This window comes from Sphaerodactylus townsendi, linkage group LG03 (assembly GCF_021028975.2).
Source record: "Sphaerodactylus townsendi isolate TG3544 linkage group LG03, MPM_Stown_v2.3, whole genome shotgun sequence".
In the NCBI taxonomy this organism is placed as follows: Eukaryota; Metazoa; Chordata; class Lepidosauria; order Squamata; family Sphaerodactylidae; genus Sphaerodactylus; species Sphaerodactylus townsendi.
Genome location: NC_059427.1, coordinates 52,850,304 through 52,865,700, shown reverse-complemented (window position 1 = coordinate 52,865,700; position 15,397 = coordinate 52,850,304). Strand labels below are relative to the sequence as shown.

The 15,397-nt window shown below is 43.1% G+C and overlaps 3 protein-coding genes across 6 annotated transcripts in view; 2 read left to right on the top strand and 1 right to left on the bottom strand.

Moving 5' to 3' along the window:
- SLC26A6 (solute carrier family 26 member 6) overlaps positions 1 to 11,183 on the bottom strand; it is a 38,488-nt gene extending 27,305 nt beyond the window's left edge. The window contains exons 1-6 of one of the 3 annotated variants that reach the window (XM_048489752.1): positions 11,028 to 11,183; positions 10,776 to 10,917; positions 9,181 to 9,391; positions 6,189 to 6,363; positions 3,573 to 3,712; positions 463 to 573 (exon numbers count right to left, since the gene is read on the bottom strand). In XM_048489752.1, coding sequence (XP_048345709.1) covers positions 463 to 573; positions 3,573 to 3,712; positions 6,189 to 6,319 — 382 coding nt within the window. In that variant the 5' untranslated portion in view covers positions 6,320 to 6,363; positions 9,181 to 9,391; positions 10,776 to 10,917; positions 11,028 to 11,183. Of the gene's footprint in view, positions 1 to 462; positions 574 to 3,572; positions 3,713 to 6,105; positions 6,162 to 6,188; positions 6,364 to 9,180; positions 9,392 to 10,775; positions 10,918 to 11,027 lie in introns of those variants that run through there. The other 2 variants (XM_048489753.1, XM_048489754.1) reach the window with 2 other exon arrangements.
- GATA2 (GATA binding protein 2) overlaps positions 1 to 15,397 on the top strand; it is a 627,541-nt gene that overhangs the window by 79,438 nt on the left and 532,706 nt on the right. The gene's annotated exons all lie outside the window — the stretch shown is intronic.
- Positions 4,125 to 15,397, top strand: part of LOC125429031 (cytochrome b-c1 complex subunit 1, mitochondrial) — a 30,864-nt gene continuing 19,591 nt past the window's right edge. The window contains exon 1 of the mRNA XM_048489768.1: positions 4,125 to 4,129. The gene's annotated coding sequence lies outside the window, so the exon portion shown is untranslated. The remainder of the gene's footprint in view (positions 4,130 to 15,397) is intronic.

The following is a 15,397-nucleotide window of genomic DNA, read 5'->3' as shown; positions in this document are numbered from 1 at the left end:
GAGCTGAAAAGATTGTAGCTCATGATAAAGATCAGCTATCATCCATTGTGAAGCCAGAGACAGAAGATCCCAGGATAATCGGGTCTTTGAAAGTACTTTGGAAAAGTGGATTAGACCCCTCATACTAAATGAGAAGGGCCAACAAGCATTGTAAAGTTTGTAAACTTGAGATTGTGGTCTCTAGTGCAACAAACACCCTAAATAGTACAGGAATACACAATCCCTCCAAGCCAGTGGCGTAGCGCCAAGGGGACAGGGGTGCGCGTGATGCACCGGGCGTGCTCTGTTGTGGGGGCATGGCAAGGCGTTCCGGGGTGTGGTGGAGGTGTTCTGGGAGGTGGCAGGGGTGTTCCGGGGCATGACGGGGGCATGGCAGGGGCGCAGCGTGAACATGTGCCCTGGGTGCAGTTCCCCCTCGCTCCGCCCATGCTCCAAGCCCCACTTTCCCCATTCCCTGCTCACCTACAGAGATGTGTCTAGACGTCCCGAAGAAGAAATACAGTAGAACAGGATAAAAGGATGAATACAAGCCAGTGACAGGAGGCAGCCCTGCAAGAAGTGCATAGGCCAAACCTAGGCAAAAGAAAGATAGATGTTGGCATCCATTCATATATTTATTTTAAAAATCTATAGGCTACCTCTTCAGAGACTTGTTGAAGGCAACTCACAAAGTAAAAAAAACAAAATTTATAGAAGCAACAACCACAGCATCAAGATGAAAAGAAACCTGGGAAACATAATCAGTGCTATCCAATCAGAGTTTAGAATGTTAGGACTGTACTGCCTAAAATGACATCCACAAACAGTCCACTATTTTAAAAAAAAGCTTTAAAAGGTGGCTGAGCCATGTTCCACACAATGTGTTGGGACTCTTGAAAACCAGATGCTGTGGCCAAGGACACAGAAAATCAACCCCAAGGTGCCTAACGCCAGGAAGAAGAATGACACAGGTTGCAATTCAGATAAACGACTAACGGCTCAGAGGAAGTGTTCATGCCCATTATCAGAACTCTTGTAATGAGAGAGCCTAAAGTACACAGGAAAGAAAATGTGAATCATTGCCAGACAGCCAAAATTTAAGTACATTTTTCTTTATATCATAAAGACTTAAGAAGAGCCCAGCTGGATTAAACCAGTGATGCATCTAGTCCAGCATCCTGTTTCACACAATAGCCTAAGGAATAGATAAGTGGAAAGGGGAGGGGGATGACATCAAAACCCAACACAATGAAATAAAATATGTTTTATGAGCAAGGTTAAAAAATCTGTCAGTAAAATAAACAAGTACACTTTAATAACAACAATGAAATATATTTAGCAGTAAGCAACACTAAGCAATACAAAAATAGCTTCTCCGATGGTGAATATCCAGGGAGCTGCAGTGGCATTGTGGTTAAGAGCAGGTGCATTCTAATCTGGAGGAACTGGGTTTGATTCTCCACTCTGCCACCTGAGCTGTGGAGGCTTATCTGGGGAATTCAGATTAGCCTGTGCACTCCCACACATGCCAGCTTGGTGACCTTGGGCTAGTCACAGCTTTTCGGAGCTCTCTCAGCCCCACCTACCTCACAGGATGTTTGTTGTGAGAGGGGAAGGGCAAGGAGATTGTAAGCCCCTTTGAGTCTCCTACAGGAGGGAAAGGGGGGATATAAATCCAAACTCTTCTTCTTCTAAACTAATGTATACAATAAACATATGGTACAATAGTCTATTGTCTAGTAATTTATATATCTAATTCTATAGATATATAGAATATATATATAGAACACTGTCCAAGGGGGGGGGGCACAGTCTCCCTAAACAGATGTTTTAAGGGAACCCTCTAGGTCTGCAGAAAAATCTGGAACTAAATAAGACTTAGGGGTTTAATCCCCCCAAAACTAAAAAAAAGTGTTCTACGCACATGTGCAGAGAACACACCTATCATTGAGGGCTGCCAGCATCCCCTGCCAGAGGCAGCTTCTATGAACTGGTGGAGAAGCTGACAGCTGCCTAGAGAGTGGGACTGGAGGAGACAGCCTCAGCAATGGGATGGAGGGAATTCCACCACATGTTTTGTGGGCCCCTACTTGTATAACAACTATTTATCACTTTGGTCAGCCACAGATGCAGGTGAAACATCAGAAGAAAATACTAAGAACATAAGAAAGAGCCTGCTGGATCAGACCAGAGTCCATCTAGTCCAGCACTCTGCTACTCGCAGTGGCCCACCATGTACCTTTGGGAGCTCCCATGCAGGATGTGAAAGCAATGGCCTGCCGCTGCTGCTGCTCCCGAGCACCTGGTCTGCTAAGGCATTTGCAACCTCAGTTCAAGGAGGATCAAGATTGTTAGCCATAGACCAATTTCTCCTCCTGCCCCTTTTAAAGCTATCCAGGTTAGTGACCATCATCACCTCCTGTGACAGCATATTCCAAACACCAATCATGCGTTGCGTGAAGAAATGTTTCCTTTTACTAGTCCTAACTCTTCCCCCCAGGCCCCAGCATCTTCAATGTATGCCCCCTGGTTCGACTGGAACATGGCCATACAACCCGGAAAAACCACAACATTCCAGTGATTCTGGCCCTGAAAGCCTTTGACAATATATTTATCACTTTACTATTTTGTCAAGACCAACCAACAAGTTTATCACACAAGCTAATCCAGAGCTGTACAAATGTGTGGCAGATTTCACCTCCTCCAGTGGTATGAATATATTAAAAGCTGTAACTTTGTACAAGCTAACATTTTTGATTAGGTAAGCATAAATGTTATTTGAAAGGGAAAATGGCACGGCATAGTCCAATCTTGTCAGATCCTGGAAGCTAAGCGGGGTAGTACTTGGGAGGGAATCTGCCAAAGAAGACTCTGCAGAGGAAGCTACTGGCAAGCCACATCTGCTTCTCACTAGCCCATTGCTAGGGCCACCATAAGTCGGCTCTGACTTGATAGCACTTTACACACACTCACAAATTATATCATGAATGTTTTATGAAACAATGAATCTGGAAATAGCCTGTAGGCAAAAGCCTACATCCTACTCATCCTGCTCTCATTTCCAAGTTATATTGTGCTCCTACCAATATTACCCTAAGAATTTATTGTATTGTACCTTTGCACTGAGTCAGCCTGAACGGGAATCTCTCTGGCTCCTGTCAACTTGCCCCAGGAACTACTTCAAAGATAGTTCTGCCACCTTTTTGATATTAAGTCTTAACAGTCTGGTTTCCTTCTGTTTAAGTGAAGCCTGCCTTTTAAAAAAAACAACACATTCAGCTTGTCCCAGAAAGTTCCTCAGTTCCTAACAAATCCAAACTAGCACCACTTCCTCATTTATGTGCTGAAACTACGAATTTGTGCCTATGTAGTAGGCCCTGCTTGCAGAACTGGTAGCACTTCTGAGAATGCTTTGAGGAACTGGCCTTTAACTTTCTACCTGGTAACCTAAAAGGACCACACAACTACATTTCCCCACTGTCGTTGGTACCAACATGCTCCACAAACTTACTTTAAAAAAGTAAACTGAAAATTTCTGGAAGGGGCCAATATTATCCTCAAGAAAGCAACCGATAGGGTTCCAGATAACTTACCCTGGGGAAGATGCATGATTCCCACGCTGAATCCTGAGATTATGTCTTTTAGCAGCCATTCTTTGACTGGGTATCGTGGTAACCAAGTCAGGATGGGGAGCAGCCGATAGAGCAAGGACTTTGCAGTTGAACCTGAACACCTGGAAAACAGATAAGGAAAGGCATGTTGAGGAATAAGGGATGTTTTCTAACTGAGCCATGTTATGAGGATGCAGAACTAGGCTCAGAGACCTGGCTCTCACATTAGAAAGACCACTTGGGATTCTGTGAAAATCCTATGCATGCAAAGACAGTGTGGTATAGTGGTGATCATTCTGACAGATCAAGTTGGAAAACCTCCAGGTTGCCATGATTCTCACTGCTTGACCTTGACTGCTTCTACTCCTAACCTACTTTACAGGGTTGTTGTGACTTGTGAGGACAAAATGTCTGCCGTCCTTGAACTTCAAAAAGGTAGATAGGAACAACTCTCATGAAACCCTCTGTAGGCTTTCTTGTTGAAAGGAGAAGGACTAAATTCTACTGCTGCAAGACTGTTGTAATGTTCAACTTGTCCAGTAATAGAACAGAAGTTGATCCTCTGACCACTAATTAACCACAATGGTCCTGATCTTTCTATCCTGGAGAAGACTTTGGCTTTCCAACAGGATCTTGGCAGAAAAAACCCCCAGCCTCATTCAAAGAACAAAATCCAACAGAGTTATAAGCACAAGAGAAGATATAGTGCCACCAGTTTTTCAGTTGATCTATTTGAATAACTTTTCTAACTTTTAGGCTGCAATTCAATGTGGAATGAAAAAAAAATAGTATAGCACTGGATAAAAACAACACACTAACAGCAATATGCAAATATAAAAGGCTAGCTTAGACTAATTCAATTTAAGCTTGGCAGTTTTTCTTCTACCTGAGAAATTTGGCATGCTGCTTCAAGTATCCTCATTGTGGGTTAAAGAATAAGTATGCCCAAATTGCTGGTAAGTCCTGTTTCTGGGAAATAGGTCAAACAATCCATATGCAGGCAGCAAGTGCCCCAAAATTACTGGTTAATTTCACAACTGCCAGTTCTTTAGCTGGTTGCTGGCCTTCAACCTTGTGAAGTAGGTGGGGCTGAAAGAGTTCCTAAGAATTATGACTAGCCCAAGGTCACCCAGCAGGAATGTAGGAGTGTGGAAACACATCTGGTTCACCAGATAAGCCTCTGCCACTCAGGTGGAGGAGTGGGGAATCAAACCCAGTTCTCCAGATTGGAATCTACCTGCTCTTAATCATTACACAATAGCACTGTCATATGGTCATCTGTAAATCGCTTAGGATAACAATTAAATCCCATGATAGCTTAACTTGGAGATACATCAGCATTATCAGAAGACTTATATATGGGGTCCTGTGGATACTGCAGTGATATAAATTTGGCCTGGTGTGGCCTAGTCAGTATAGGGATCAAAAATGACACATATGAGGGGCACATGAAGCATCTTAGCAGGAGCAGGGCTCAGTACCAAAGGACCCATCAGCCCAAGCTTATGTAATATTACAACAGCAAGAACTGTAGACTGTGACCATCATGATAGGACAGTATTTTATGCATCTTTAACAATCTCTGTGACAGGACATGCAGAGGAACTCAGCCTTCAGATATGTCAGGCTCACCTTCTTGAGGAAATATGGGGGAATCACTGTAGGCATTAGAACCCTGCTGTAGTAACCCATGACTGCTGAGCAGTCAGACACACCCTACTGTGTCTGCTGAGAGCCTCCACTTCTTCCAATCACTATCAAAGTGTCATCACAGAAAGAGCAGGATCCACCTATGCACTCCATCACCACATCTGAATCAAGCCCAGGAGAGAACCTGTTGCCCTTATTGCCAATTCCAGTTTGGGAAACTAATGGCAATTTAGGAGTGGAGCTTGGAGAGGTTGAGGGCTGGGGAGAGGAAAGATGTCAGTGAGGAATAATGCCATAGATGACCACTTCCAAAATACTAGGGTTGCCAACCTCTAGGCTTTGGCTGGAGATCTCCCACTATTACAGTTGTTTTCTAGGTGATAGAGATCCATTCCCCTGGAGAAAACAGCTGCTTTGGAAGGGGGACTCTTTGGCCTAAAACCCCACTGAAACTCCTCTCCAAACCCTACCCCCCCCAAATCTCCAGGTATTTCCAAAACACAGAACTGACAGTCCTCAGGGGAACTGTTCTCTGTCATCTTTCTGTCAGTTGTAATTATAAGAGATCTCTAGGCCCCATCTGCATGTTGGCAAACCTACACTGTCCAAGGAACACTTTGTGTTTGATTTAATTGTCTTTTATGATTTTGCTAAGTATGACCCTCTTTGAAAGTGAATTTTTGACTGACTAGTGGGGTAAAAGCATGCAAACAAATAAATACTCAGAAGCTTTAGAAGAGTGGGTGTGGAGATATTTTGCCAACATTTCACTCTGTCCAAGCCTCAGGCCTTAAGACAACCCCACCCCCACAGACTCGTCAGATCACCATTCCTTTGAACACATCCCCCTTCTTTTACTGCTCACATGAACTGAAGAGGGTTAAACCTTCAAAGGATTTTCCAGCCTCCTCAAACTAACTCTCATATTGCGTTGCAGACACACCAGACCTTATCTTCCGAATCCTGCTGCAGACGGAGGGTGGCGGCACCCGTTTTCTCAGGCCCAGCTTCTCTAATTCCGCCTCACTCAGCAAACTGTGCTCATCCTGAGGGTTCCACTGCGGCACATTTTTCTCCATCTCCTGGTCAACGATCCTGTCTTACATGCAGTCTGGCTTTAGGACTAGAAGAGGGAAGGATAGGAGGACCATGAACACCAACTTCCCTTTTGAGATTTTTTTAACAAGCCTCCTAGGAGTCTACCATGCACTTTTAAAAATACCATTAGAAAATGAGCATTTAAATAACCAAAGCCTAGTCAGCTAACCACCAACAGCCATGTGGCTGTAATCTGGCATTTTGGAGAGAAATTCTTTCTGGGCCAATCCTGGAATTCAGTAGAGCGGTACGTATAAGAGAACAGTGAACATAATGTCACGTCCACTCCTGATTTGCATGAACTTAGATTCGTCTTTCCCGTCAAGAGCGTGGATGAGATAATGAACACTTGCTTCCTTGACAACTGAATGCCATCTAAAGAGAGACTTGGCATCAAGGAGGGGACAAAGGTAGAGGCATAATCTGAAGTGCACTGAAGTTGACTCTGAATTTTATTTATTTATTTTTTCAATTTATATACCGCCCGATCCCCGAAGGTGGTGACAGGCAGTTTTTGAAGAGATCTTAAGCATCTGAGGACACAAGCCAACAGAATCACATCAGAGGTATGATGGCTGAGCGTATTGGAGCATCAGTAACAATCCCTCTTTCACAAGCACCTGGGCCCAGTGGTGTAGCGCCAAGGGGGCCGTTGTGTGTGAATGCACTGGGCGTGCGCCGGTGTGGGGTGTGGTGGGTGGGGGTGTGGTGGGCAGGGGGGCAGGGCACACGCGTGCCCCAGGCACAGTTCCCCCTTGTTCCGGCCCTGCCTGGGCTTCTGCCATCTGAGATTATATGGGTGGCAGTGCAGGAGAGGGTCTTCTCGGGTGTGCCCCCAAAATGCTGGAATTCTCTATCCAGGGAGACTTCAATGTTCCCTTTCATTGCCATCTCCACACTAGCAGGTGAAGACTCCCCCCACTTCATCTGGCATTCCCTCAGTGAACCCTCCCTATTGCCCTAGTTTTAATTTGTATTTGTGATATTTTCTGTGTATATTTAAGATTGATTTAAATTGTTTTAATAATATGTTTTTGTTCGGTTTCAAAAGGTGCTTTTATTATGTATTTTTTTAAAAAAACAATCTGTTAGCTGCCTTGATGGTGCCAATAGATCAAAATAAATAAATATATTTGCCACCTTCACATATTTTGGGTTTATAGTGTGAACCTTGTGAGCCTATGAACCTGCTGTATGCCATTGATCCATAGAGCTCAGTATTGTTTAGTGAGTGGCAGGAGCTTTCCAGTATCACAGGCAGAGAAAGATCTTTCCTAGTATCTATTACCTGAGATTCTTTAACCTGCATATTTGCTTTTAAAAACCCACAAAAGTTCTGATACACTGTAAAGATTGGTTTGGTCCTGCTCTGCCCTCCCCAGAATTCTCCCAAACACACATTAGCCTCTGTCATTGAAAACTGCCTTCCCCACTTACCAAGATGCCCCTTTGCGCATATTGCCCTCCAACAGTTCCAGTTTTGTATTTCTCTCCCTCAATGTCATGCGCTTTGCTCCCCAGTCCATGCATTTTCCCACCCCTTTGACTGACTGTTCATGGTGTGTGGGGGTGGGGGCGTATTGCTGTATACACTTGTGCAGACAACCTAAGTTATTTTGAGGTTTACATACAACATTTAAATATTTTTCTGCAAATGAGGAAATTACTCAAAGTTTGCAGGAACACATGCCCTATTCCAGGGTGGTTTCCCTCTGTAGACTTTTTTTGGGGATGTGTACAAGAAGGCCTGCATTGGAATTACACATAGAATTAATAATCTCCATAATGACAAGATGTTTTAATTTCCATGTAACATGATGTACAATTTAGCAAACTTTTTTAAAGGGTTCGTTTTAAAATTTCAAGGCTGCATGGGCATTCTTAATTTGTATCTTATGTCCTAAGGTCCAGAAAGGATGGTAAGGATGAACAATAGGCTTGCTAGAACAGTATGTAAATTTAGTTTTGGTATTAATTTCCTGGGAAAGCATACACCATAAACTTATAAATTTTATATAATCGTAATTATATCTTAACCAAAAAATTAATAATTTACTGGTGGCAATATTAACATCTCTCCTTGTGATGTAGAAGACAATATATTTACAATTTGTACATACATATTTTGGTTGTCCTTCAAGGCAGTAGTATAGGATTCTTACATATTTATTGAAAAAAATATCCCGCCTTTCTGTCTTTAGAAGGGCTACCAAGAAGGCTAATAATTTAAAACATACACAGTAAAATTAATTATAAAACCATTAAAATAAACTCAATCTCAAACATTTCTCATTAAAACAACTTTAAAAAGAGTTTAGAAACAGAGTTGAAACACACATAAAACAGGTAAAGTACACACAAAACATAAAGCATTAGTTAGGAAGGAGGGAATGCCAAATGAAGCAAACAAAAAAAAAGGTCTTCACCCACTGGCAGAAGTTGGCAACAGAAGGGGACTGACAAATCTCCTGGGGAGAGAAATCCAGAGCTTTGGTGCCATGATCCAAAAGGCTCTGTCCCCAATTACTACCCACCTAATCTCTGAAGGCAAGGACACCCGAAGCAAAGCCTTCAAAATGGTTTGGCAGGTTCATAAGGGCTTTGCCATTCTCTCTCTACACAACAGACCTGTTTTTTTCACCAGATGTACACTGGACAGGGAACAGGTGCTAATCCCAAGTGTCTAACAGGATGACACTATATATTTTACTCCACATGTTATGTGTTCACTTAAAAACACCTTAGGCAAAAACATAGTCTTTCCTCATTGTACACAGCAGCATTTGTTTTTCTTCAGGGAGATTGTACCTTCTAAGAGGAATGCTAGAAAGGAAACTCTTACCTGATGTACAATGTGCAGCTGCTGCATTAACAACATGGACTGTTGGACAGCTTTACACCAGTGTGAGCTCCCCTTTGCTCACTATTAATACCTGACTGTGATCTTTGAGACGCCACTCCCTCCTCACCTCCTTTGCCACAAAGTCATTGAGTTGCTAAAGGACAATCTCCGGAAACAGGCTCATTACTCAAGGCAGTAGGGTGTTTGACTGCTTAATATGGAAAGAAAATAAACAGCATGACAGAAAACAGGCAGAATGGTTAGAACCAGTTGGACATAATTAACCTTGGATCTAAGAACTACGAAAAGAACAACAGAAATGACCTAAGTTATCATATGGGGGGAAAACTGCAGGAATGAATTACGTTGCTCCATATGTGGAAGAGGGCATAGTGCCCAACCAGCAAGTAAACTTAACAAGAACACTCTCCTTCACAAAGTCAGGGCAAGCTAGAATTGTATGAAATGTTCCCCTAATATATCCTTTTCACCAAAATGCAGCTGCAAAGGCTGCTATGTACAGTAAGAGACTCATTTGGAGGAAGAGGAACTTCTAAACCCTCCCCGCTTCAGTAGCTATTTGCTAATATAATCCTTACCTATCCCAAGCAGGTCACCACCCCTCACTGTGAGAAAAATGATATGGGAACCTATATAGCAGTTTTTACATTCCTATCCACTTTTAGAGACAAACTGTCATTGGGTTGGCAAATTTTAGTGGGAAAAAACCTTGGATAGAAAAGCCCCTTTCCCGTTTCCAAACAGATCTTCTGGTAAAGCCTGAAGCATCTGCAGCAAATGAAAACAGATAAGGATACATCTGATTGAATATCACGTTCCATTTGCCTCTCACGGAGAGTGGAAATACTATGCCCCAGAACTGCTGACCAAAACTCTGATGATGCTTTTGAGATGGAAACAAAACAGGGAAACAATCAGAAGAGAATAATATACTAATGAGTAACTTCTTGTTTCTTCAAACACCTGGGAAAATTTACATTCAGATCATGACAGAGGAACAAAATGCTTACATACAACAAACATGTCTTAGAACAGTTAGTTTTAGAGCTGACCAGAGAAGGGTAATCTTTAACATTCCTGTGTTGCATCCAGAAACTGCTGTGAGTTGTGCTGTTGGTCAGACCACTTGGAAGCAAACACCAGAATGGGGAAATCCCCCAAAGATGTCATTGAATTGTTACCAGGAAGTGTTGAAAATATTCTCAGAGGCAAATGAAAAAATGCTGAAGAAATTAAATAAATTGTCTTCACTGTGGAAAAGGCTACCAATATAGGTGCTGCTCCTCCAGAGTTGTTAGAACCTATTCAGGTGTTTTACTTACAAAGTTTATACCCTGCCTTTCTGCCCACATCTGGGTCACAAAGGCAGTTAATAGGTTCGAAATGTACATAATAAAGATGCATTTTAAAACTATTAAAATCAAACAAAAACCTATGATTAAAAATTATAGCCAAGATAAAATATCCACATAATGCAATGAAATACACATGCATGAAAGCAGCAATTAAACGATAGCAACAGGAGTGAGTTAAATAGAAAGTGAAGATACTGGAATTTTTGAAGGAAATTTTACCTTTTTAACAATTCACTCTGTATCATGCATGAACACACAATCCAATAAAAACTGGGGATCTTAGGTTAGCTTGCTTTAAGCATTTATATGTCGCTTTCCCCTCCAGTGAGAACCCAGAGCAGCTTTCAACAGAAAATATAATCTAAGCAAACAAAGAGAAAGAAAAAAATAGGGCTTTCTGTCAGCAGATCTTCCTTCCAGTTTGAGGTTAAGACCCAAAGCGTCATACCTGCTGAAGTTTAAGAAGGTTACCTGCAAGAAGTGGGCGGGGGCTGAGGCTCAGCTTTGAGGTCTCACAGCAGCTGATTGGTGTTCCAGTTCTGATTGTCTTCTTAATCATTCCAAACTCATCTTCCATTTCTTCACTTTGTGTTTTACCCCTTTCCTTATAGAGTAGGTCAGTCACACCAGCTCCAGGTTTTGGGAGCCCTGAGCAGAGAGCATTCAGGTTCCCCATGCCCACTACCAACCACATGCCCCGCCTTGCTTGTACATCATTCTCCTGCCTGCTCACAAACTCTGCCACCTGCCTGCAGACACAGCTGCCCCCGCTGCCCACATGCCCTTTCCCTGAAGGTGCTGGAAGGAGGCCACCAGGAATGCCAAATCTGCATGCACCACCCAAATCTGCATGCACCACATGCAACATAGGCAGCATAAAACATTGTTGGCAAAGCTCTCACAAGCAGGCAGGAGGAGGGCATGGGTGCAGGCATCAGAGGAGACGTGAGGGTCAGCAGGAGTCAGCCCTGGCAACTTTCCTGTTTTAGCGTATGCGGACACTGGCCCTGATGCCTGAGCTGTATATTTCCATAGTGTTTTCTGGATGAGTAATCATGTGGCATTTTCCTGACAGGCATGAGGTCAACAGACTTCCCAAGTTGTTTGCCCCCTAAGAAGTGGCATGGACTCTGATGGTGGAACTTCTGGTTAGCTACCGTGACCACTGACAGACCTGAACTCAATTAATTTGCCGAGTTCTCAACTTGAGAGGTGGAAAGCGCCATCAAATAATAGCTGACTTAGGCAAACCTGTGAGGTATTCAAGCAAGAGATGTTCAGAAGAGCTTTGCCTTCTGCTTCGGCTGAGAGAGTTCTGAGAATTTGAGTTCTCTACGGGGAAGCTATCTAAATCAGTGGCCGTCACCACTCTTGCGGAAGCAAAGTCTATCAGGCATGTCAGCATAACAAAAGATGCCTCCTCAACTTACTCTGATTTAGTAGGGGTGTATAGCTGGATAAAACCAACTCATTAACATGCTAGATATTTAGAGTATCAGGTCAGGCTGGCAATATCCAACTAAAGTTGCAAATCTGACATTATCATTCCCAATAACATCAGATTCAAGAATCTGGGGGCGGGGGGCTAAGAAGGAAAAAGCACCTGCCAACTGTTTGTCTGTGTCATTTTAAATTTTAAAGGCCTATTACTTTCTATGGAAGGACTGTCTACATTCAGAAAAAACAGTGGTCTTTTAAAAGTCAAAGAATCTCAAATACCAACAAAAGAAAAAGAAGAGTTTGGATTTATATCCCCTCTTTCTCCCCTGTAGGAGACTCAAAGGGGCTTACAATCTCCTTGCCCTTCCCCACTCACAACAAACACCCTGTGAGGTAGGTGGGGCTGAGAGAGCTCTGAGAAGCTGTGACTAGCCCAAGGTCACCCAGCTGGCATGTGTGGGAGTGTACAGGCTAATCTGAATTCCCCAGATAAGCCTCCACAGCTCAGGCGGCAGAGCGGAGAATCAAACTTGGTTCCTCCAGATTAGATACATGAGCTCTTAACCTCCTATGCCAAAGCTGATAGCTGGTAGACCTGGCCTCTGGACTGCAGATCTATTAGTCGTTATGCCCTATGGGTGGTATATGAGGAGTCTATTGCCCATGGAGAGCTGATCTCCGTAGTCCAGTGGCCAGGCCATTGGTTCCAAACGCGTCCTGGGGCTTACCTTGCTGCCCAACTTGGGACAATGGAGTTAGGGTACTAAGCTGATGGGCAGGCTCCTCTCAGTTTGGAGCGGTCTTTATCTATGGGTGGGAGATCAGGCCTCCAGGTGAGTTGATGCATCTGAAGTCCAGAGGCCAAGTCTATCAGCCCCAGCACTGAACTGGCACTAAGATCTACCCTTTTAGCCATGCTGTCAGCTCCAGGGCCACATTGCAGGCTTCTCTGGGCCTTTAGAGTGCTGCCACCAACAAAACCCACCATGGCTCCCAATATCAAGAGGTCAGTAGCAGGGCTGTTAAGCTGATGGGCAGGGTCTGTTCAGTTTGAAGGTGTCTTTTCTTATAGACAGTAGATGATGCCTCTGGTCTTTGAGAAGAATTTCCGTTTAAATTTTAGACTAGAAAATAATAAAAGTACTGGCTCTTTTAAATTTAAAGGGATCCAGGCACAGGCAAACAGCTGACCGGTAAAATTATCCTTCCTTACCTTCCTTTCTCTCTCTCTCTCCCCCCCTCTCCCTTTTCATTCTATACAGAGAAGGTCCTAATTGTTGTTTATATTAAATATCAGACATTGTTCTGATACTTCTGGAATGACAACAATATATTTAAGCAAAAGTGATGCCCTCATTCAATACGGAATGAGAACAATTTCTTAAGTGATTTAGTACAAGTCGCAACTTCCCTTTTGTAGTGATTTGCCAGTCTCGTGTTGAGAACCAAATATTTTTAGCCATCTGATTAATTGCCTGTTTCTCTTTGTTACGTATAAGAAGGCCTCAACTAATTAGGTTTTGCACTTGAGGATACTTACAATGGCAAAAGTTGACAGGCCCAGGCCAGCCTGTTCCAATGCCCATCCTCACTATCAGGCATATGTATTTACAATACATTGATGAACAAGGTGTACTTTTTGATATGGGATTGTGGACCATGGCTATTATCAGGTGCATGCTTTGTGAACCGAGCGATCTCTCTTATCTCATTTCAGAATGAGAGGTTGTGGAGGTCAATTAAACCCTTTGTGCATTCCCCAAGACTGAGAATAAGATTAGATGTTGGACTGGGGAGGGGTTTTGTTTTTGTGCCACGGAAAATACTCTGATGGTGCTGAATCACGGCTTGAGGTTATCCCTTTTCTATTTATAGATTATAAACGACGACAATAAAACTTGGGTTACACTCTAAAGACAAAGCTCTGCAGAACATTCAGCTGAAGCATGAAACCATGAAACTACATTTCATCCATTGTACATCCACTATGCAATTCAAGAATATTTGCATATCTGTGCTAAAACCACTTGCTTTACTTTAGTTGCACAATTTACATTTGTCCAAGTTCTGTAAAGAAAGTAATACCACTCAATAGTCAGGACATGTCAAACTTAAATGGTGAGGAGAAAATGAAATTTGAATTTCGAAGCAGGGTTGCCAACAGGTTTGGAGAAAAGTATCCTGTTCCTTTAACAGGGGATTAATATGTGGACTGGGCAGCTGAAGCTTTTCATGACATGGAGGTACATACCTAAATGGGGCTTGGACTTAATATTATGTACTTGGAGAACATCTTAGCATCTAGTCATGTTCATATCGTATGTTTTCAATTTTAATTAAACGTATTTGTATCAATAAGAGGGTGAGACAAAGGTAATACTCAGCATTTTAAGTGATGTTCTTAAATTGCTGGGTGGGAACTTGAAGCAAGAGAAAGATACCCTGAACTTGAACCTAGACCTTGTTTTTAACACAAGAATTATATGTGTTTATGCAATAGGATCCATCATTAAGAGTTTATTGAATGCACTGCTCGTATGTACAACAGCTCCTCTGTCAGCAATACAAAAATGTACAGATGACCAAAGCAGAAAGATGATCACTTTATTTATTCAGTTTCTAGACCACTCTCCCCTGTTGATTGCAAAATTATTATTCCAATAATTCTTAAATGTTGGTCTTTAAGAGGTCTACAGCAGGTATCTAGGTTGCCCGTAAAGTTTCATAATATTGCTGGGCATGAAGACTTAGAGGCTTTCCTTGCCATGTAGTGATGAGCAGCCCTTCTCCTTAGAACTCTGGGAATCCCTGTTGATCTACTGTTTTCTAATATTTCTTCTTGCCTCACAAAGACTCCCCTGGTCCACCTACTTCCTTATAGTCCTTTTAAAAGCACTAATATAGTATTACAAATGTGCAAGGCATTTCATTTTTCCCCACCAACAATTTCCTCTTTCCCTTTTCTGAAAGCCCCCATAGTCTCTTCCTTTTTCTCTCCTTCCCACCTAAACGTAGCCTACCTACCAGTGGCATAGTGCCAATGGAGCGGTGGGGGGGAGGCGTGAAGCCCTGGGAACACGCCTGTGCGGGGGTGTGGCAGGAGCATGGTGGGAGCATTCCGGGGTGGGGTAGGGGCAGGCAGGGGCATGGCAGGGGCGCGGGGCGCACTCATGGTCTGGGCGCAGTTTCCCCTTGCTCTGCCCCTGCTACCTACATTTATCTGCCTCTTTTGTCTTCAGTTTTCCCTCTCCCTTACCAGCAGCTTCTACCTAGGAAAACTATGGCCCAGTTGTGTAATGCTTGCCATTGGGCCAGGCCCACTCATATGGTAAGGAACCCTCAATGACTTGTGAAGGGGCACCTCATTTCCCCTACATTCCCTGGAAATTGTTTTCTCTTTC